Raw genomic sequence first — 22,778 nt, 5'->3', positions numbered from 1 at the left:
ACAGGTAAAACTTAATATTGTAACATGGAAATAATATTTAAAGAATTAATGCTCAAAAGAAATAAAAATGCTGATCAAACAAAAATAACGGTAGAGCAGAATTAAAATGATAAAATTCGTCAGCATTAAAAATCACTAAAGAAAATATGAGATTTATAAAAATATAGTCTATATTTGAAAACATTTCTATTTATTAACTTTTCTATTTTTTCTACAAACATTATGATTGTGAGCCCAAGTCAAAATTCAGGAAAATTTCTTGAGCAAAGAAAGAAAAAAAATAGAAGTTTAAATCAAAAAAATTAGACAAAAAATGATTTTTTCCTTTTTCTCAATATTTCTTAGTTTACTTAAAATATATTTAAAATCTTGCACATACCTATGATGACCTGCAGAAGTAATTGAAATTTACAAATATGTCTTTCTTGAGTTTATGATTATAATAACGATTTACTGATAAAAAATGAATATTAATCTTGAATATAAGCTTATCTGGCTCGCCCTTACAAACAAATAAAATAAACTGTGTTTTTAAGTTCCACCTTTGAAAATTTGATTTCTGGAAACTTTTGGGATCAATGATTTTTTTAAATGTCTGAACCTTTGATCTCCGGAAACTTCCAGATCACGGTTAGAGAAAAATCCGGATTTTTTCCGGAGCACAATCAGCCCTGTATGTAGGAATTTCTGCAGAGTTCTTTTAGAGATAAATTTCAGCAGAAATTTCTTTTCGAAAAATTAAAATTCACTGAAAATTTACCTTGCATTTCAGTGACTACGATAGTCAAGCGCTATACTTGCCTGATGAATTGTTTTGGGTAGCAGATTTCAAAAGGAGGAAAAATAATTCCTTGTTGCTCAATAATTAAGGATAATAGAGAAGAAAAGTCTTTACATGTGAGAAAATATGATCTAATAAATATATATATGTGTGTATGTAACCTATCTATATAGCATTATAAATAAATACAAAAGGGACAGGAAGAAAAAAAAACAAGAAAATAAAGAAAAACAATAAGTTTAATTTACTGCGCATAAGCTGCAAGTAAATAGAACTCATAAAGATAAGTTCAAAAAGCAGAGAAAACTTATAAAAAATTACAGAACAATGAAGAGAAAAAGAAAAATTAATAAAATCCTGAAAATAAAAGAAATAATATTTTCATCAACTCCTACAATTATATTCGCAAAAAAGGAGTGCTTTCTAATATTGTAACAATATAGCCAAACAATTTGCTTTGATTTGTATTATTTTTATTTTTCCCTATTTTCATTGTTCTGTAATTTTTGCCATGTTTTCCCTACTTTTTGAACTAATAATAAAAATCTGTAAAAAAATTAATAAAAATCCAGAAAATAAAAGATATAATCTTTTCATTAGGTCACACAATTATATCTGCGAAAATCAAACGCAATTCAGTACTGCAGTAAGAACACACTATAAAACAAAACACCTCTATTTATGCTTTTACCTCAATTTGAGCTTCTGTTTTCATATTTTGTAATCTAGCAATCTTGCTACGAAAATATTTTAAATCATTCTTGAAGCGCTCCTTTTTATGGATACAATTGTGTGAGCTGATAAAAAAATAATAATTTTAATTTTTCATGATTTTTGCTAATTTTTTTTATGAATTTTTTATTCTTATTCTTCATTTTCCCTTTTTTATTCCGTAATTTTTCCATGTTTTCTCTACATTTTGAACTATATACATATATATATATGTGTGTGTGTGTGTGAAATGATATGTAAACAGACCTGATCCAGTGCCAGTCCTTGCATAATGCCAGTAAATCCATAGAGATTGCCTAGAGCTGTTTTTGTTTCAATTGCAATCTGAATCCACTTGTTCAACACCTGAGCTCTCACTTCCTCATCACCGCACGTCAAGATGGTGACCGCTACATAGAATTTCAGGCACTCAGTTCTGAAAGAAACATGAACTCTTTATAAACATGCCATTTTAAGAGTGTTTATTATTCTTGAGAACAATTTCCTAGGAACTAAACCAGACGTGCAGTGCACAAATTAAAAAGCGAGCATTTTGAATAATTTTTTATCTAATGATCGAATTTTCATGAACTGAAATTCAATCTTAATGATTTGAAGGCCTAACCCTAAAGATACTAATTATTCAGTACAAAAGATACATTTTAGTTTACAAAATCAGACACAAACTTCATCAGGGTGCATAGTCAGATTTCTCAACAAAAAATAAGAATTTTTTAAGCACCAAGAAAATTTTTTAATCACTTTCCAAAAAAAAAAAAGAAACTTAAGATCTGTACAGTAATAAATTCTCCCCCCCCCTTACCGTTTAAAGTTCATAATTTATGAACATAAAATCAACAAAATCCAAAAATATTTCCACAAACTTTACATAATCATGATAAAATAACTAGATTCTGATAAATATTGCAGAGGAAATTATGAAAATCATGCATTTTTTTGTAATTTAGAATAACAAAATCGATACGGCGAAGAATAAATATCTTTTTTAAAGATTAAGTTTTTGTTTCAATTAAGATTAAGCCAAGATCAATATTAAGCTCAATATCAAATTAGATTAAGATCAAAATTAAACATTTGTTATATACACCGAATAAAAAGAGCACTTTAAAAAAATTTAAATCAAAAATAAGCAATTTCAAGCACTTTTTAAAAACGCTATGCACCCTGTGCATTAAACCCGATTATCTCTGAATAGGTATGCATATATATAGAGAAAGATTTTTTGTTGTTGACAGATTTGGATTTTTGACCATCAATATAGGAAATTGAGCCTTAATAGTCAGAAAAGCATTTATGCACATATTATTAGCGTAGCAATATTTCACCACACGTCATGATGGTACCTTTGCAAAAAATTTCAAGCATTCAGTTATGCACGAAACAACGTGAGAGTGAACATTTAAATTCTTTATAAAGGATGGAGACATGCCATTTTAAGAAACAAAATGTTTATTATTCTTGAGAATAATTTCATATAATCTGAAATAGATGTGCAGTGCATTTTTAGGAGTTTTAGGGGCTGCACATATTTTATGGGGAATGCAACCCCTGAATAAAAAAAAAATTTCCAAAAAAGTAAAACGAAAAAACTCATCCTCGACAGAGGAAATCTCACCTTTCTAGCAGATCCAGTCTCAATTGCTGTCCTTGTGGCAGCACCAGTAACTCAAACCCGGTTAAAACACCCATTCCGAGATCACAATGATGCCTCATCCTGAGAACGTCCAGATCCACTTTAGTTAGGTGACTTGCTATCACTTTAGCCCCACCTTCCAAAATCATGCATCTCATTTTAGCCAGAGCTGCAGAATCCAGAGGTTTGTTGTCGGAAGGTGGCAACAGCACAGTGGTGAACTTTTCCAAATCAAAACTAGAAGGAGGATTGACTTCTGGAACTGTTATTTCTCTCGGAGGATCTTCTCTCTCGACAGTTAGGATTTTGAGAATGTTGGAATGTTCCCCTTCTTGTCCAATCACTTTCTGCATACCGTTCACAGCAAAATTCAGCTCCGAATAAAGGTGAGGAGCGGAAACAGTGTTGTCACCTACAAAGGAATTATTATTGTGATGATTGATAACAATATCAAAGACAGTGGTTGTCATGGAAAAATATGCATAATATATTTCTTATCATTTAAAAACTGATTTCCTAAAACTAATGTTATTAAAAATTAACATTCATTTAATCCTTTTCTCTACAAATAAAAATAATAGGTTACGTTTTTATTTATCTTAGCTGTCAACATGGAGAGAAAAAAATCCAGTAGATTTCACGAAATAACATAAATTTCCTGATAACTGTTGCATAGAATCAATGATGTTCCTAATTCTCAAACATAAATTATATTTTCTTATCAAATTAGATTCTTCAATCATGCAGTTTATGATCTAAAATATGGGAGAAGAATTGGTCTTCTATAGAAGAAATAGAATTGGTCTTAGAAAAGAATATAGAATTGGTCTTCATCACAGTGAGAAGAACAATTAGATAACAATTTTGTGGTCATTGATGAAGTAACAATTTTGTGAACTTCATCAATATATTTTTTTCAGCCCTCTCCTCCAACTTTAATATTTTTCTTAATACCATCTCTTATATATGTATGCTATGTTTTAGAAAAAAAGTTAATTCAGAGTTAAAATACGATTTTATTAAATAAACAGAGCATCATCAGATGCTTAAATGTTTCCAGTCATTCTACAAGTGTTCACTGTTCTTCAAAATCCTAGTTAGATAACATAGATGCACACCATGCGTGGGTACATTGGTAGGCGATTTTCCAATTTTGTGAAAACTTTTTTTAAATATTTTTTGTAATATTAAAAAAAAATATCCCTGAAAAAAAAAAAGAAGTTTGGAAGTAAAAGAAGATTGTCTGGCTGTATGCATGCTGCTACTGATGAAAAAAGATAAAACTGCTCACTTAGCCTAAAAATTAGCAGGCTAGCAAATAAATGGACACCACTGTCGCTGTACAACAAAAATAAACAATTATGGCGACATTAGAAAAACTTTTTAAAGTAATTTCGTTCGTAAATAAAAATGAAACATAATTGGCCACGTTTGACACGCTAAGTTAAATTTGGATTTTGAGGTGAAGAATTACAGAAGCAAAATTACTAATACTACTTAATTCATGATATAATAATTATTTATCACTAAACGTACAAACACTTTACCACACAATACAATACAACAACCAGTCTTTTGTATGGCTATGGTACGTTTATACGGCTATAGTGTTAAAATGAATTCAATTCTTTAATTTTATTTTATCTATTGATATTGATTCATTGATTTACATTTATTGATATTAATCTTCCTCTAATGTTCTTACTGTTAATGTGCATGCATATTTTTTTTTCATTAGGAATAAACAAATATTAAGTAGTTAAATGTTCTTGTATTGCAATAAAAACATTCTGTATTAAAAAATATTAGGAGCCTGCAGACACTTTTGGATTGTGTGAGCAGATACATAATTTTTTATATTCTGCAATACTTCAGATCTAAAACAAGGAAGTTGAAATTAAACATAAAATGTACAAACTGTGATCACGATTAAAAGCCTGAAAACTACTACACTTTTCGTGAAATATTTTATAGAGTAGCGGACATTTAAAAATAAAATCTTTCAAAATTTTTGGTACATTTGTCACATCCTCACCACGAAAGAGCAGCGGCCTTGCATATGAACTTTTCTAAATCTTATCAGGGTGCGTAGCTGGATTTTTCAACAAAAAATAAGCACCTATTAAGTACTTTTTAAGCACTCAAAAAATATTTTTAATCACTTTCCAAAAGAAAAAATCATAATTAGGATCTGTGCAGTAATAAAAATTCTTTTTTTAATTTATAAACATAAAATCATTAAAATTCAAAAACATTTTCAAAAACTTTACATAATCATGATAAAATAACTAGTTCCTGATAAATATTGCAAAGAAAATTGTCAAAATCATGTATTTTTTGTAATATAGAATAACAATCGATATGGCAAAAAAAATGTCTTCTTAAAAAATAGAAAATTAAGCATTTTTTACAAACCCTAAATAAAAAACGCACCATTAAGGGCTTTTAAAAAATCTAAATCAGAAATAAGCACCTTTAAGCACTCTTTACAAACTCTACCCCCCCTGTTTATATGTAGTAGTGTGGAATATAAGTTTTAATGAATGAAAAATAATACATTATAACACAAACATAGCTACCACTAGAATAAACTTTTACAAAATGCGTAGAAAGTTGGCAGCCCTGCAATTACAATATCCTGGTATAATGTTAAAAAAAGGAAGGAAATGGAATACCTGATTTATGACCAAGAACATTCTCTGCTCCACTCGAGTAAGGCGAAGTCGTTGAATACTTTTTTGAAGGAATTCGACTGGGTTTAGGAGGAGGAGTTTCTGCTGTTGCTGTATTGTTTCCAGTCGATTCAGGCTCTTGGACTGATTTACTGTCGAAAATTAACATATTTAAACCGGCAAAAAATTCAGTACTACTACAACTAAGGTAAACATATCAGCTGACTGTAAAAACATTTTTTAATCTTTATATTAAAATAAATATAGTAGCAAAATAAGTTAAACTAGGCATTGTGCACATTAGATAATTAACTTTCTAGCGATTGAAAATTATAATTTTCTGCATCAAGGAAATGCAATTGTGTAATCCGATAATCAGTATTATTCTTATTTTCTTCCTCAGCTAAAGAAGAAAAAGAAATTTTTTTTTGTGCTTATTATTAAAAATTTGGTTATAATTTTGCCTACATAATCTTGCATACATTAAGAAGAAAAAAATGCTGACGAACGATTTTTTATTGCGCTGGAAAGTTAAGCGTCCCAGGAGATACGTCATAACTTATTTTATGTGCTCATTCGACGATCTTATAGTACATGAGCAGAATTCCTGTTCTATTGAATAACAAAAGAAAATTTCAAATGAATAATCCTTAAAAAAAAAAATTAAAACAGAAGATACATTTGGGTTACAAATGGGTTTTAACACTTTAATGGTACTTAAGGTTGAAGAAGTCAACATATTTTGCTTTTGAGAGATTTTACCACAAGAAAGGGGAAAATTAACTTTTTTATGTTGGAAAACCGCCATCTTAATGCTTGAAAAGTAATTTAAAGTTTGAAAAAATCCAAATGGGTAAATAGTAAGGGCAAAAATATATTAAATATGGAGGGTTACAAATGAGAAAATAACTCATTAAAGTTTTGATAGAACTGCTTTCTAACTATTAAAATATGGGTTTCTAACTATTAAAATATGGGTTTCTAACTACAGTGAAACCTCGATTTTACGTCCCCCGAATTTACGTTTTTCCCGCATTTTACGTTTTTTTCATCAGGACCCAGTTTTTCCGTATACCTCCAATGTTAATTTTACCCGGATTGTAAGTTTTTAATTTACGGAATTTCCCGCATTTTACGTTTTTTGTAGAAAGAAAAAAAATAAAAAAACGTTTTAATAAGCAATATTTAAGGTTTTTTACAGAAAGCAACTTGTCCGGAAAGCTGTAGCTGAACTAGAGAACGGAAACCTAAATGACGCCTGCAAACTAAAGTTAAGTGTTCTGGAGGCTATGCATTTTATTTCTGCTGCTTGGAGAAGCGTTACACAAAAGTGCATTTCCCACTGTTTTGAAGAAAGCGGAATCGTAGCTTCTAATGAACCGTTAACAGATGCAGGATTAGATAGACTAGACTCGGAGAATGACAATGAAACAGTTAGCTATGACTTCGACGAGTACATCCGAGAAAACTTAGCAACATGCGAAGCTGAGAGAACCACTGCTCCATCCGTGGACGATGTTATGGACTTTTCATCCGCCGATGAAGATGAACAAGAAGAAACAGAAGCACAGCCCGTTCCTTCTTTCAACACAGCATTGAGAAGTTTGCTAATAGTGAAAGACTATTTTCTATCATACAAAGACCAGGAAAAAAATTTGCAAAAGATTTCAGTCCTGGAAGATGAGGCATTTACTTTGAACTCAATGTCTAAAAAACAATCTACTATTACGCACTATTTTGCACCTAAATTACATGATTCTTAACAAAAATTGTAAAAGTGATCTTGAACTGGTATGTTTTTTTCTTTAAATACTAATATTCTTTTCGTAAAATATAGATTTTAATAGTACCTTTTGAAAGAGTCATCTTTACTACCTTTAGTTTGTTTTATTTTCCCATTATTATTATATGATTTTTTGCTATCTAAGTATTTCCCGTATTTTACGTTTTCCCGGATTTTACGTTTTTTTTACCCAGTCCCCTGAGAAACGTAAAATCGGGGTTTCACTGTATTAAAATATGGGTTTCTAACTATTAAAATATGGGTTTGAGTAAAATTATGATTAGTATTCAACAAGTCTACAAAGACATTCAATACTTTCTGTAATTTAACCCTTCATGCAGCATTTTTTTCTTCCCTCGTAATGTTAGAGCATTTTTTAGCTTATTACTTAATAGTTTGATTTTTAACATCAGTTTTTATGATGAAAAGGTGGGTCCAAAATTTTATCCACTAAAAAAAAAAAATTCTGTGCTTTTAAATAATCAAATTTATAAAGTCAGTGTTCATAAATACTTGATGCCAATCAAATGAACAAACACATAAAACACAAAAGAAAATGGCTCTACAGTGTTGGCCTCTCTTCTCTCTATCCTTTACTGTTATCCACATTTATATTAGTAAAACCTGTTCTTTCCAAAACAAATTTATTTTGTTGTATAAAACAGACATTAGTTTAAACCTGTTTTTTTTTAAATATTTAAAATAATATTAATAACCTTTTAAGTGCCATAATATAAGTTAAATAATATTTTAAGTGCTAAATTAAAATTAATCAGACCATTAAAAAGCATTTAACAGACATCTTTTCAACCATTTATTAATATTTTAAATAAAGATTTCAAAAATATTCCTTCTTGAGTTTCACTAAAATGCAAATATGATAAAACAGTAAATAATAACTGAAGATTTTAAATAAGCTTATTTATTACTTTACAACACCCTTTAACATGCAAATAAGCATTTAATATCTAAATCTTATTTTGGAAGTAACAAAAATCATGCAAAAAAAAATAATAAATAAATTTTTCCCTTGAGTTCACATTTTAACATTATTCACATTAATATCATTGTTTAATAAAATTAAAAGAAATAAAATTTATAAATAGGATACATAATAAACACATATTTAATAGTAAATGCATGCTTTTGTTCTAATAATAAAATAATGAAATGAATAAGCTACTTTTTTTGTCATTTATTTTAACATAATGGAGCTTTAAATATAACAATGTTCTTATTGTTGTATTGCAGCATTAAGAAAGAAAAAAAAGGACACATCAGTACTTTTTTTTCTTTAATGTTGTATAAGTAAATTTTAAATATATTTCTTAAACTACCTTTTTTTTGAAAAAAAAATTGATTACAAAAATTGCGATTTGAAAATAATGCAATAAGGAATATAAGCATATTCCATAAATACAACACAAATTTGTTTACCTAAATAACAATAAATAAATTTAAAATTAAATTGAAAAAATGAAGAAAAACACATTAATCTTATTTACTGTTTTGTCTATAGCAAGCATTATGCATCTTTAACAAGTATGTGAAGAAAAAATAAATAAAAATAAAGAAATTTTATACATGATTTAGCTAATTTTAAAAATTGAACAGAACATGGTGTTAGTGATGATCTATTCTATTTTAAGAGATCTCGTGTTTTTATCTTAAATTTTCTCACATTAATTTTTTTTTCCACATAAGTATTTTTGTGGAAACTTGAATTTCACATAAACATTTAAAAACTGCAGATTTATGCTAATTTAAAATAAATAAATACGTATAAGCAATTAAACTTATACAGTCGAACCTCGATTTCACAAATTTTTCGATATCTGGAAGAAAAAAAAATTCCATTCAAATTTTCCATACACTCAATGTTAAAAAAAACTTGATTTCACAAATTTTTTTTTCATAAGTAGTGTAGATTTTTTTCCTAAAATTAAAAAATATTCCACAAAATAAAAAATTTTAAGAATGGCTGACAAGGCATCTTCCTCTGGATTCATTAAAGATCACAAAAGTAGACAAACATTTAATATCGTTAATTCTGCTGAAAACTACACTGAAAATGATTGGAACAGATTGACCGGACACATGAAGCTTGATGACATGGAATTTCACGACTTTGTAAAGGTAGATGATGCAGTCAGTGGGATGACAATGATATCATCGCTCAAACGAAAGCTTCTTGTGAACTATCAGACAAAGAGGATGAGGAAATCTAAGATTTACCGCTCAATGTTACTAACAAACAAGCACTTTCTGCAGTGGGCACAGTAAGGAGATTTATTGAGAGGCAGCCGAATATGTCAAGAGGTGACATTTAAAGCTATAGACCACTTAGAAAGTGCTATAGACAAACTTTCTTACACATCTCCAAAGCAAACAACAATTGAATCTTTTTTTAAATGAAAGTGCAAAAAGTGTTTTTAAAATAAATATGGAATAGTAAATAAGGTATGTAAAGAGCATTTTTCTTTATTTTACCATCAATAACATGCGATTTTCGATAATTCGAAATCTCGAGTTTTTTCTCCTCTCCCTTCAAGTTCGAGATATCGAGGTTTGACTGTAATTGCAAAAAAGAGGAAGAAAAATTATATTAATACAAGAAAATTTATCGATTAAAAAAATTTTTAAAGGAAAAAACTGTTTGGTTCTAAGTGGATTGAGTAAAATAATGATGAATAACAGTTTACCAAGGTTTAGAATCAGTGGTTCTGGAATGGCCATGCTGTAGAGTGGAGAAATTAGACAGGGATTTTCTAGGATAATCATTCGAAGGATGACGTGGCACTGTTCCACTTGAAGGAGAATCTATGCAGGCAAGTAAAAAAGATAACTAAATAAGAATGCATGCATAAATATGAAAAACACACCAGTGAAAAGGACAATATGAATTTTTTTCTCTATGAAATTTTTCTGTACGACCCAATCAAAAATGCTCTCATAATAAGGGGTCAGTCCAGACATTTTGCAAAAGGTCCGTTTTTGTGAAGTTGTGAAAAAAAGACTTGTAATTTTTGAATATAAAATAAACGTTAAGTCACATTCTTTCAACCAGTATCCTGCTTTTGTGAATTCACGCAAATAGGGTCCGTTATTACAAAAAAAACTTTTTCAAGGAGTTTTTAAATTGTAAAAACATACCGAGATTATGCTCAACACTGTAAAGTCATAATAAAAAAATTTAAATTTTATAAGATAAACAGCAATTGCTGCTACTAAATTAGAGATGCAACATACAAATATTTGGTATTTAGCCTATACTGCTGAAGGCAGAATATTCATTTTGGACGAATAAAAAAGAAGCGTCTGCCGAAGACAAAACTAAGTTCGTTTACATTTGTCTCCCCCACCTTCCTGGGAAGGGTTTATTCGATTAACAAAACAATAATTAAGATAAAAAATTTTTTGAAGGGTCTGATTAAAAGATAAATTATTTTGTGAAAGGTCCGCTTTTATGAAAAGATATTTTGTGAAGGATCCGTTAACTAGACCCCTGATGATGAAAATAACTTTTAGTGCTAGTACTGCCAAATGCATGGGTTTTAATAAATTTATGTTGAAATGTAACTATAGACAATGATTTTTATGGATTTTTAAATTTTTATGCAGTTTTAAGCCCCAAATTTACAATAGCATAATAGTTTTTTAATAGATGGAAAAAAATATATAAAAATTTACCAGTCATAAATGATTTTTATTTGTAGTGACAATTTTTGGAAATATTTTCTTACTTTACCATATTTTCGCGCTGATTCACAAATTATGTTTAAAGCTTCACAAAATAGGTACCTCTTAAAAAAAAAAAAAACTAGACAGACCCCTTATGGATAAAAAGAAAAGAAAGAATAAGTTTAATATCTTTTCTTAACTTATTAGTAACAATTAAATTCTATGTTCACGCAGATAAATAAAAAGATAATTTTAAAATATTTTCATCATTTTCCCAAAGCAATTTTATTACTTAATGATCCAAATCTGTGTCCAAGTATCTCAATAGTTAGTTATGAAATGTAGCTGTTTTTATTTCTTAAAAAAAATATGGTTTATGATAATTTGTATTTTAATATTTGTATATCAAATTTTTATAAATTAAGTTTTAAGAGAAATAGATAAATTTTTTCTCTTCAATAAAAATTGCAATTCGAATTCTTGACTTTTTTTTAACTCAGAAGAACCTCTACACATAATTTTTTCAGCTTCAAGTATATTTTCATTAAGTCACAACCACCTTTGAATTGCACTCCGAAACTATGATGAATGCGAGATTACTGCTGAATATTGCACCAAATTCTGTGCAGTACAGCTCTTTTTAAATAATTGAAAAAAACACCTATAACTTGACAAGAAAAAAGTATAAGTATGAAGCATACATACATTAAATATTGCCAACGTTTTAATAAAAAATATAGATTGGTTATTTTTTTAAAAAAGATTTGGTAAATATGAATCTCTATGCTTGATTTTTAAAACATGTGAATAGGAATTATGATATGTAATTTAAAATCCTGTGAGTGCAGATCATGTTCTGTAATTTTAAAACACAAGAATGCGAAACGCAATTGTGATTCTAAACCACATGTGCATGAATAGCGATGTGTAATTATAAATTGTGTGAATATAATTTTAAATTGGTTTTGCATTGGCAGAAAAGAAAAACCAAAAAAAAAATTATTTTTGCAAGAATTTTAAAATGCGGATTATTTTTTTTAATTTTTTAAATTCGACAATATTAATTAAAAAGAAGAAGCAGAAAAACTCATCCTTAGGTGTATGTAAGAATCCCTAACCTTCAAAGGATTGGCTCCTTTCGGAATCTCCTAGAGGCAGTATATCTTCTGCTGTTGACACCTTCTCTAGTGCTAGTGCAGCATAGTGCATTTGGCATTCCAGGCCATAGCGAGTTGCGTAATAAGAGAGGGGCATACTCCTGTTGACAGGTTTCGATATGATGGCACCAGAAGCAGCTGATATTGGGCGCTTGTTGCCCACGTAGTAGGTCACCAGGTCAGGAACTGTGTCGAAGCAATCATCCTCAAACTGATACTGAATCCTCTCGTACACTGTGAAGGGTTGAAAAACAACCTGAGAACAAAAACACATTCATTACTATCTGTATCAGGGTTTGGTGATTTAAATCACAATTTAAATCATGATTTAAATCAAATGATTTTTTTAAAAAATTCATTGATTTAATCAAATGATTTTTTTTTTTTAAAAATCATTGATTTAAATCAACTTATTTTTTTTAATATATATATATATGTAGATTTAAAACCAGACTCCCTTAAAAAAACAATTTTCTGAGAAACTTATGACGGACCTAAAGCGCAACCAAGCAGTAAAATCCACTGGAAAACCCTAGGCAAACATCCAAAACAGTTGGAAGAAATTTTGTCACAGTCCTCATAAGAAGGCTGTGGCAAACTTCAGACTCTCAACAGGCCACGACTGCTTTGACAAAGCACCTCAACAGAATAGGTATCCTTCCATCTAGTGAATGCCAAATCTGCAATTGGGGAACCATGAACTCAGACCACTTGCTTGTATGCCCTTTACTGGACAAGCTATCCCAAGAGCGGGGTGATCTCTGTAAACTTTACTGGGATGCCAGAGATCACATGAACTCTCTGTAAAGACTACTCCTCATTCTTCACTGTATATATATATTTTTTTCTTACTTTAATTTTTTCTATGTGTTCTTTTTGTGTTAATACGCGTTTGTCATGCGTTTTCTTTGTTTGTTATTGTAATTTTGTTCCTTTTTACTCCTTGTTTATGTCCACTTAAAGTTGAACATTGTATATGGATTATTATTTCCAATAAAGCCATATGTAACAACATATTTATTTAAAAAGTTAAAAAACAGTGTTTTAAATTATTTATACTTTTATTATTTCTTTTCTTAGTTTTAAAATTTACTTTAAATAAATTGCTGCATTAGTTTTAAAATTTATTATTGCTGCATTAATTAATTTTAACTAATGAAATTACTTTCTTTCTTCGTATGTGTTAAATTCCTACACATTTGAAATTACATTTTTAAAAATCTTTTGATTCTTGAGATTGAAAGTACAGATTAAAGTAAACATTATGTATTTTTTTCTCATAATATGCTTACAGTATCCTTGACGTTATCAGATTTTCTATAAAGAAATTTTGTGAAAAAAAAATTTAAATTAGTACAGATTTTTGTAATTATTATTATTTTTTTTAGCTTAATTTATCCATTTTGATGTTGGATTAAAAATGAATATTTTAATATAAAAATATACAGATTTAATATTTATTTATTTTTTGATGAATAACTACATTTATAAACACAATCTGTAACATTTATTTTGTCATTTTAAAAACCAAGAGAAAAAAATAAATCACAATTTTAAATTAAAAGTATGGTTTGGTAATTGAAACTTTGCTTTAATAGTTAAAGAGTTCTTTAAATTCCCTATTTCCTTTAGTCTTTAAATTTCAATCATGCATTTGTTTCAAATTGGTTGCCATTCATTTAAAGCTATGTATTATAATGAAAAATTGTTCTAGGTAGTTAGAGCTTCTAAAATATTCATATAATATAGTTTTAATATTAATTTAATTTTGATTTTTTTAGTCATAAATCAAAGTTCTTGCAGTGTATTTCAGAAATTTTTTTTTAAAAAAATCTGATTTTTTTCTATTTAAAAAAAAATTAGTTATTTAGAGCATAGGGACAAAGAGGTGTGTGCTGAATTATAAACAGGAAACATTTTTAAGGCAGGTAATTGCAATCCATTTGTTATAATAAAAATAAATATGGTAATAAAAAAAATACAACAAAGAAACCTATGCTTAAAAAGAGTAATTTATTCTTAAAAAGGATAATTTATTCTTAATAAGAGTAATTTATTCTTAATAAGACAATTAAAAAACACCCAGCAATAGCAAGCGATTGAATTTTTCTTCGTTTTTCTTACACAGCTGTCAGAATAATTAATCATTGAGAGCATTACTGCAAATTTTGTTCACAGCAGAGATCGACATATTGCAATGATTGATGCAAATGGTCGCTGAGATTTTTTTCACTTGTAGTGTAGTTGTCATGCTGTAGGTGAATCCCGCGCAGTGGACAGCTGAAATATCAGGTCAGGGTGCGTAGCCAAATTATTCAACAAAAATAAGAGCTTTTCAAGCACTTAATTAATATTTTTAAGCACTTAAAAAAAATATCATAATTAGGCAGGGTTAGGAAGTTTTTGACAATTGGCGGTTTTAACCGTCACGTCAAAAAAAATATATCTTTTGGAATGTTTTTGACAATTGTGAAAATATTTGAATCATGTAAATCGAATAACGTTTTTATATGCTACGGACTGACTATGAGCCGAAATAGACTGGGATTGAATTAAGTGTGAAAACGTTGAATAGAACAATGTGAACTGTGCCTTTCTGCATAATTCGTAGTGAAAATAAACATAGTAAAGAAAAAAATCTCAATTTGGAAAGGGGAAAATTAAGCACTTTTTAAAATCACCCAATGAAAAAAGCACCTTTAAGGGCTCTTAAAAAACGAAAATCGAAAATAAGCACCTTAAAGGACTTTTTAAAATGCTACACACCCTGCTGGTACTTGGCCATCAATTATGGGAGGATTTTATTTTAGTTTATTTATTTTAGTTTTTAAAGAATTATATTAGAATGATAAAAACATTTAAAAGTTTATGTAGCGATACATCTTAAGTTTGCAATAAAATTAAATATTTTAAACAGATATAATAAGAGAATTAAAATCTAACTTGTCAAATGTAGAATCGAAATCTCAGAACCAAAGTAAAGCAATACACACCTTCTCCTTTCCCACATAAATTTAAGTAATTTTCAACCAATAGCATGATTCAGTTCTTAAAAGTTAAATCACTCCTGTGATTAAAAAGTGAGTGTGATAACAGGAGTAAATCCTTTTTTAAAAAAACATCAGTATTGGGTACCTCAATTTAAAAAAAAACTCTTTCTATTTCTCATAAGAATAGAAACGTTGCCACCATTATTCTCAAAACTGAAGAATAAATAGGAAAAAGTCGTAGTGAACTCTTGTGATGTGCTCACAATGAATTTTATTGAACCAACTGATCGGTGTAATAGACACTAAAACTAGATTGTAGCAATTTAAATAATAAAGTAGGATGGAAATGACTGTAAACCTTGTTGATAACAAAGTGCAGTGAGGTATTTTTCCATCGACAGGTAAGGACATAGTCTCCAGGCCTGGATATACAATCGCGGATGAGGAAATCCCCGTCACCCGACATCAGCTCCTCCGCCCTTTGCCTAGGGATGGTGCCATGGTACCAGGCATGACTCCTCAAGTCATTGTTGTCTAGGCTCAGCTCCCACTCCAAAGCTTTCTTCAACTCCTCTGGTGAAGACGTTTCGGTCAGGGGTTCCTACCAACAATCAAACTCTTTCAAAAACATAAATAGTGAATTCAGATGCTCAACAGAAATTTATTTTAATATCAAAACGTAAACAAATTATGTCTGGATTACACAATGGGGAAGTGACACTACCGTAATTTGTCTAAATTTTGATATTTTTTCAGTATTTGAGATAGGTTTTATTTACGTCGCACTAGAGCTGCATGATGGGAAACCTTAGCATGTAAACCTTACGGCAACCTTGTGTCTTGTCATTATCACTAAAAACCTTTGTTCAATAGAGCAAAAATATTGCAAACCTTTCATCTTAAAAGGATTAAAAATTATTTTTTAAAGATTTTTTGTCACTTAGATCCATAATGACGTTTTAACTGGTGTCACACTAGCTATGAGATCAAATTGCATTGTCCATTAAAATTTAATGACCAAGTGGATTTTCGCTGAGCATACAAGACTTTGACCTAGTTTAAGATTATTTTCACCTTGAGACTTTTTCACGCTTGAAAAGCCTAAGTCAACCTCGATTTAAGGTTTTTATATAGAATGTTGTTTTCCAAGATTTTGTAGTAGGGTAATGTGCCTAGAATAGAGCAGACTGTCACAGATCTCGTTTTAAGGTTCGAAGGCTTAAGCATAAACAACATTAAAAACCTTTTTAGGTTTACATTATAAGGTTTTTGCTGAATGCAAATAAACATTATTTTGCTATCTGGGAGGCAGGTACTTTTATTTACATCACACTAGAGCTGCACAATGGGCAATTAACGACGGTCCGGGAAATATCCCTAAGGATGATCCGAACACAGGTCATCGCCATTTTGATCCTCTGCTCAGGAGATGTCTCCACTACCTTGGTGGCCAGACGACCTGCGTGCCTTCTACAGTACAGAACCCGTTATCCGGAAATCAGAAAACCGGAAAACCAAAAAACCGGAACGAAATTCGATAAATTTTCTAGCCATTTAAAAAAAAAAAAAAATTTCCTCGTAAGATTTTAGGATTTTTCTTTCTTTTCTGAAAGCTGTTTACCTTACCATCATTTTGGAAATAATCATTAGTGTATTTCTTCATCGTTTTTTCTTCTTTTTAAGATCATTTCCAATTATTATTTTTTTTTAGTTGGGTTTAACAATAAAAAGACGGCTTTGTGTAGCGATTCAGAAAACCGGGAAAATCAGTTATCCGGAATAGCGATGGTTCCGATCGTTCCGGATAATTGGTTCCCTACTGTATATAAAAACCTTAAATAGAGGCTGACTTAGGGTTTTCAAGCGTGGAAAAATCCTATAATAAAGCTAATCTCAATGTCTTAAATCTAGGTAATTATAAGGTTTCTTTTCGCAAAGTCTTGTATGCTAAGCTAAAAACCGCCTTGTCATGAAATGTGGCGGATAATGGACAATGCAGTTTGATCCGATCGCTTGCGTGACGTCACCTAAAACTATCGTTATGAACCTAAATAGTGGCAATACTTTTTAAAAAAAAGCTTTAAAAAATAATTTTTAATTCTTTTAGGATGAAAGGTTTGACACTGCAATATGTTTGCTTTATTTGAATAAAAGGTTTTTTAGTGCAATTATTTTCGCGACAATAGAAAGAAAATTCTGACACAAGGTTTCTGGGTATTGTTCTATATGTTTTACTGCCTCACACTCACAGCAATATAGAAAATTAAGTAAAATGATATCGACGAATTATTCTACTACAATTCACCCAAATAACATCAGAAAATACAAAATCTAACTATTTGGGAGTTATATCGAATAATAGGAAAGATAAGTTCCACCATCACTAATCATTGAATAGATGTTGTTTTCAAAACCACTATTTGGATTGTGGGTTTAAAAAATTGAAAAACGATTTCGTGAAAATAATTAAAGTGATTATTAGACCATTATAAAATCGAAAAAACAAATGAAATTCAATAAGAACTCTTTTATAATATTTAAATATGCCTCGAATCGGAAAATAGTATTATTTCTCATTAGTTTTCAGATACGTTTAGAAAAAATTCTTTTGATGAAAATAAAAAGAAATTTCGATTCGAAACGTTTTTTTATGAAATTTAAATATGTCTCTTATATGGAAACAATTTAAAGAAGATTCAAGTTTTTATAGTTGAAGATTATAAAATGATGGAAGCAAAGGAATTTGAACAAAAATACATTTATTAAGTAATGCATAATTTAAAATAATGAGAGGATAACGTTTCTCATTAATTTTCAGGAAAGATTCATTTAACTATTGGTAAAAACAGTAGGATTTCAATTAGAAACGTTCTAAGAAAGTTTAAATGTATCTTTAATATGAAAACAATTTAGATGAAAAAATTATGTTTCTCATCAGTTTCTTTTTTCTTTTTTTTAAAGATGAAGATTATAAAAATGGAAAACAAAAAAATTAGAATAAGAATGCTTTTATTAAGTTTAAGTGCATTTCAAATTAGAAGAAAAAATTGCGAGAAGATTATGGTTTCTCATTAGTTATTATAGCTGAGATTCGTTTAGAAAAATTCCTTTGATGAAAACAGAAGAATTTCTATTTGAAACACTTTTTAAAGTTTGAATGTATCCTAAATATGAAAGCATTTAAAAAAGAAAATTTACGTTAATCGTTAGTTTTTTTTTTTTTTTTAGCTGAAGATTATAAAAAAGGGAAGAAAAAAATTAGAATAAGAAAGCTTTTATTCATTTTAAAATTTAAATGCTTCTCATATTAGGAAGGAAAAAAATACACAAATCATGAGAAGATGATGCTTTTTCTTAGTTTTCAGCTAAGATTCGTTTTGAAAACATTCGTTTGGTGAAAACAGAAGAATTTGAATTAAAAACGTTCTTATAAATTTTAAATGTATCTTTAAAAAGAAAAACATTTAAATAAGAAGATTTCGATTCGGTTTTTTTTCGGTAGATTTTTAGCAGTAGGTCATAATAGGGAAAATATAAGAATTAGAACTCTTTTATTGAGTTTAAATGCATTTCAAATTAGAAAATAATTTAAAATTGAACATTTCTTTTAGAAACGCAATTATTAAGTTCAAATGTATCAGAAATATAAAAACAATTTTAACACGATGTTTCCTATTATTTCTTTATATATTTTTTAGCTGACTATTCCAAAATGGTGCAAACAAAAATTGAATAAGAACGCATTTATAAAGTTAAAACGCATCTCAAATCAGAAAAAAAATTGAAAATGATGAGAAGATTTGTTAGATTCAGCTAAGATTCGTTTACCTACTAGTAAAAACAGAATTTCAATAGCAGAAATGCTCTTGTAAATATGAAATCACATTTATAGTGAATGAGAAGCATTTTAGAGGGAATTGATCAGAGGTAGCAACCATTATGTTCTCTAATTGAGTTGTTTAAGAGACTGATTGGCTATTCTAAAAACTTTTTATTTTTTTTTTGTTACTTGGTTCCTGCTTTCTAGAGAAGAGGTGTCAAACTCAATTTTGCAGAGGGCCATATATTAAATTTAGAATATGTAGGCGGGCCAGATGCAAATAAAAAAAATATACTGAATTATTATAAAATTTTCTTTATCTAATTACATAGTTTATAATATACGATTGCTAAAAATCAAATCAAATTATTATAAAATTTTCTTTATCTAATTACATAGTTTATAATATACGATTGCTAAAAATCAAATCAAAGTTATAAAAGATGGTTATTATTTTGAGCTCGAGGATCCAGATACCTGACTTCTCTTGTTTTTGACAAGCTCATTGATGTCCGGTTTCGTACTTGTTATAATTATTTTAAGAATTGATTGGAGATGTTCATTCGTAAGTCTTGCGCGATGTTTGTTCCTTTTTATTTTCATGANTATCTTTGACATGACTGTTCTAGAGTGAAATGAACTTTTTTTTCGCCAGCTTCTTGTATTTCACACGCTGTATCCGCTGAAAGTTATTCAGAGTATCTACTAAATCCGTGACTTTTCATTACTACACAACAGTAAATTTATAAGAAGAAAAAAATAATATTATAATAACATTAATTCAAAGTATAGGTATAACTAAAACTGTTATACTCTGCGTTTTCATACTTATAGATTTCAATAAAAAAAAATTAAAAAAAGAGTAAAGAAAGAGTTGAAGCCATAAAATAGTTAACTAAAATGCAAAAGAAAATCATTTTCTTTTTTTCCGCAGAATTATATTCTAAAATTACTTTTCTTGTTCCTCGGAAAGGAAAGAAATAATCCTAATTTTTTGGTTATTTCAGAATTAAAAAAAAAAAAATTCGCCAATGACTGACTTGCTTCAGCTAGAAATTTTAAATTGATAAAATATAAAAAATAAAAAAATTCTGAAATCAGAAAAGTTAATAAGATAATTCACTCCAGAAATGTTCTTTCTTTAATTTTTTGAAAGAACACCATAGTTTTTAAAGAATAGGATAAAACATTTTACATTAAGACTGGGAAAGGGGATTTTGTTACAAATTTAGATATTCAGAACACCATGAAAGTGGGGGAGGAGGTAAATTTCATTTTAAAAATTAGATTTTTCGGCAACCTAAATCCATGACTTTCCATGATTTTTTTAAATGGTCAAAATCGTGACATTTCATGCCAAATTTTGTTCAATAACGTAATCCATGACTTTCCATGATTTTTCATGGACTTTCTAGGTGCGCAGATACTCTGGTTATTACATCATTTTAATTATAGTTTATGGCTGATTTTGTAACAAATTTTTATTTATAATTAAATATAAATTTTATGTTAAATAATTAGTTTAAAAAACTAAAGTAGTTGAAACCATTATATAGGAAATTTTACATACATAAAGGTCAGGAAATGGATTGTTTACCCTAATTAGAAAATTACTTTTCTTTAATAATAACAATAATTTTCAATTTTTGAAAAAGTGATAATTTAAAAGTGGTCACTATTAAAATTGTCACTACAGATCACTCACTGGTAACGAAATTTCTTGATTTTGCCCTATTCCTTGCTTATTGAAAATCATATTATTTTATATAGAATTGAATATTACTTAAGAAATAAATATGCGAATAAAATAATATACGAAATTTTAAATTAGAAAAAGAATTGAAAAGAATGGACCAATGTTGTCTTTGTACAACTTACCACTACTTTAATTGATGGGAATAATTTAAACTGTTTCTCCCACATTGAATTTTGCATCGTATAGAAATAGATTGGATTAAGAAAAAAAAAGTTTATTAAATATATTTTTCAACCAATATCGGCAAAATAATGAGCTATCAATTTTTTTCAAAGTGTAATTTTTCTAAGAGAAAAACTTTCTGTTCAAAAAAATTTCGTTTCATATACTTAAAAGGTTCTGAAACTGAAATTTCCCGGACATCGCATCTATTAAAAAAGCTTGGATTTCGATTTAATTACGAAAATTCAAACGGAAGGAAAAACGTAATGGCTTTCACAGCACAGCAATTATAAACGAAAGGCCGATGGGCACGAATGACGTCAGTTCGTGAATAATAACGTGGCTCCAGATGAAAACGGAATTATAGTTAGTCTAAAGTAAGAACTCCCCTAACCATTCGTCTGGACTCGTGGCGGTGACTATGATAACGAGGAATAACTATTTCTAGTAGGGGTGTGGGGTCATTTTTTAGGACAGGTTTTGGCTCGGGTTCGAGAAAGAAAGTGAATCTTTTTCTTCGGTCTATTGTGTTAGCCGCAGAGTGAAGAGAAGCTACCCTCCCTAAAATGCGCTATTCCTGTTTCCATAGCAGCAGACCACCTCAGACTTCGTGGCGAGGGGAGTTCTTGCCATAGACAAACTATAACCTTTTTATTTAAAAATAACTTAATAATTAGCATTCTTAGAAAAGTAATAAATTGTTTTCAGGTGGTTTTGAGGGATTCTGAATGCCTTAAGATTCTTGACTGTAATTGTCCATTTGTAAAAAAGTGCTTGTAGTTAGAATTAGCCTTAAAAAATGTAGTTTTTCCATATATTGACCAAAATAATTTAAGGTATCAATGAAGATTATCTTTGTAATTCGGCGAATTATAATAGAACATATTGAACTTACCATATTGAACCGGAAACCCCTTTTTAAACTAAACCTCTGTCTTCATAGGCACGAACTAGGAAGGAAAGACACAAAGAAAAACTTCAGTTACAACAATTAAATAAATGTATAATTTAGAACATATATATATATACAGTAATTAAACAGAAGTATGAATAAATTGCATCAAAAATATCATTAAGGATCATTACAATAATACCAGTGGTGTAGTGTTGGTGAGGGTTTGTGAGGCAAAAAACCCCTCCGAAATTATATTACTTGATCAACGAGTTATTGTACGATAAGTAGGATGTAGATAGAAAAAAGTTATCATTATTCAGTGTTTTGTAGTTTAAACCAGGGTTGGCAAGTTTTTGACACATGACGGTTTTTACCGGTTTATATCATGGTTTTTACTGTCATGTCAAAAACGTCAAAAACTGTCAAAAACCCATAGTTTTGATAAAACTGTATTTTATTTTGAGTTTAACTGCTTGTGATTAAAATTAATTCATTTTTGGGCAATAAAATTAGAAAAAAAGTTGTTAAAAGATATTTAAGAACAGATTTTTTCACTTTTCCTACATGATTATATCAAAACATACTATTTGAAGTAAAATATTAGGATACTAAACAAAATTTTCAACATTTCCAAGCATCATTTTGTTTGGCATATTACATTACTGAAGAATGTCAAGTCATTCCTGACTTAGAGTTTGTTAGTAGTTACAAGTTTT

The 22,778-nt window shown here is 29.0% G+C and overlaps 1 protein-coding gene across 1 annotated transcript in view; it reads right to left on the bottom strand.

The window, feature by feature from the left end:
• The window catches only part of LOC107445333 (breast cancer anti-estrogen resistance protein 3 homolog), a 40,178-nt gene that overhangs the window by 2,747 nt on the left and 14,653 nt on the right, over positions 1 to 22,778 (bottom strand). Inside the window, exons 2-8 of the mRNA XM_016059701.3 lie at positions 22,063 to 22,117; positions 15,788 to 16,030; positions 12,401 to 12,695; positions 10,304 to 10,421; positions 5,822 to 5,970; positions 3,129 to 3,558; positions 1,760 to 1,928 (exon numbers count right to left, since the gene is read on the bottom strand). Coding sequence (XP_015915187.2) covers positions 1,760 to 1,928; positions 3,129 to 3,558; positions 5,822 to 5,970; positions 10,304 to 10,421; positions 12,401 to 12,695; positions 15,788 to 16,030; positions 22,063 to 22,065 — 1,407 coding nt within the window. The 5' untranslated portion in view covers positions 22,066 to 22,117. The remainder of the gene's footprint in view (positions 1 to 1,759; positions 1,929 to 3,128; positions 3,559 to 5,821; positions 5,971 to 10,303; positions 10,422 to 12,400; positions 12,696 to 15,787; positions 16,031 to 22,062; positions 22,118 to 22,778) is intronic.

The sequence above is a fragment of the Parasteatoda tepidariorum genome, chromosome 7 (assembly GCF_043381705.1).
Source record: "Parasteatoda tepidariorum isolate YZ-2023 chromosome 7, CAS_Ptep_4.0, whole genome shotgun sequence".
In the NCBI taxonomy this organism is placed as follows: domain Eukaryota; kingdom Metazoa; phylum Arthropoda; class Arachnida; order Araneae; family Theridiidae; genus Parasteatoda; species Parasteatoda tepidariorum.
Note: the sequence above shows the minus strand (reverse complement) of the source record. Positions and strands in the feature narration are given on the sequence as shown.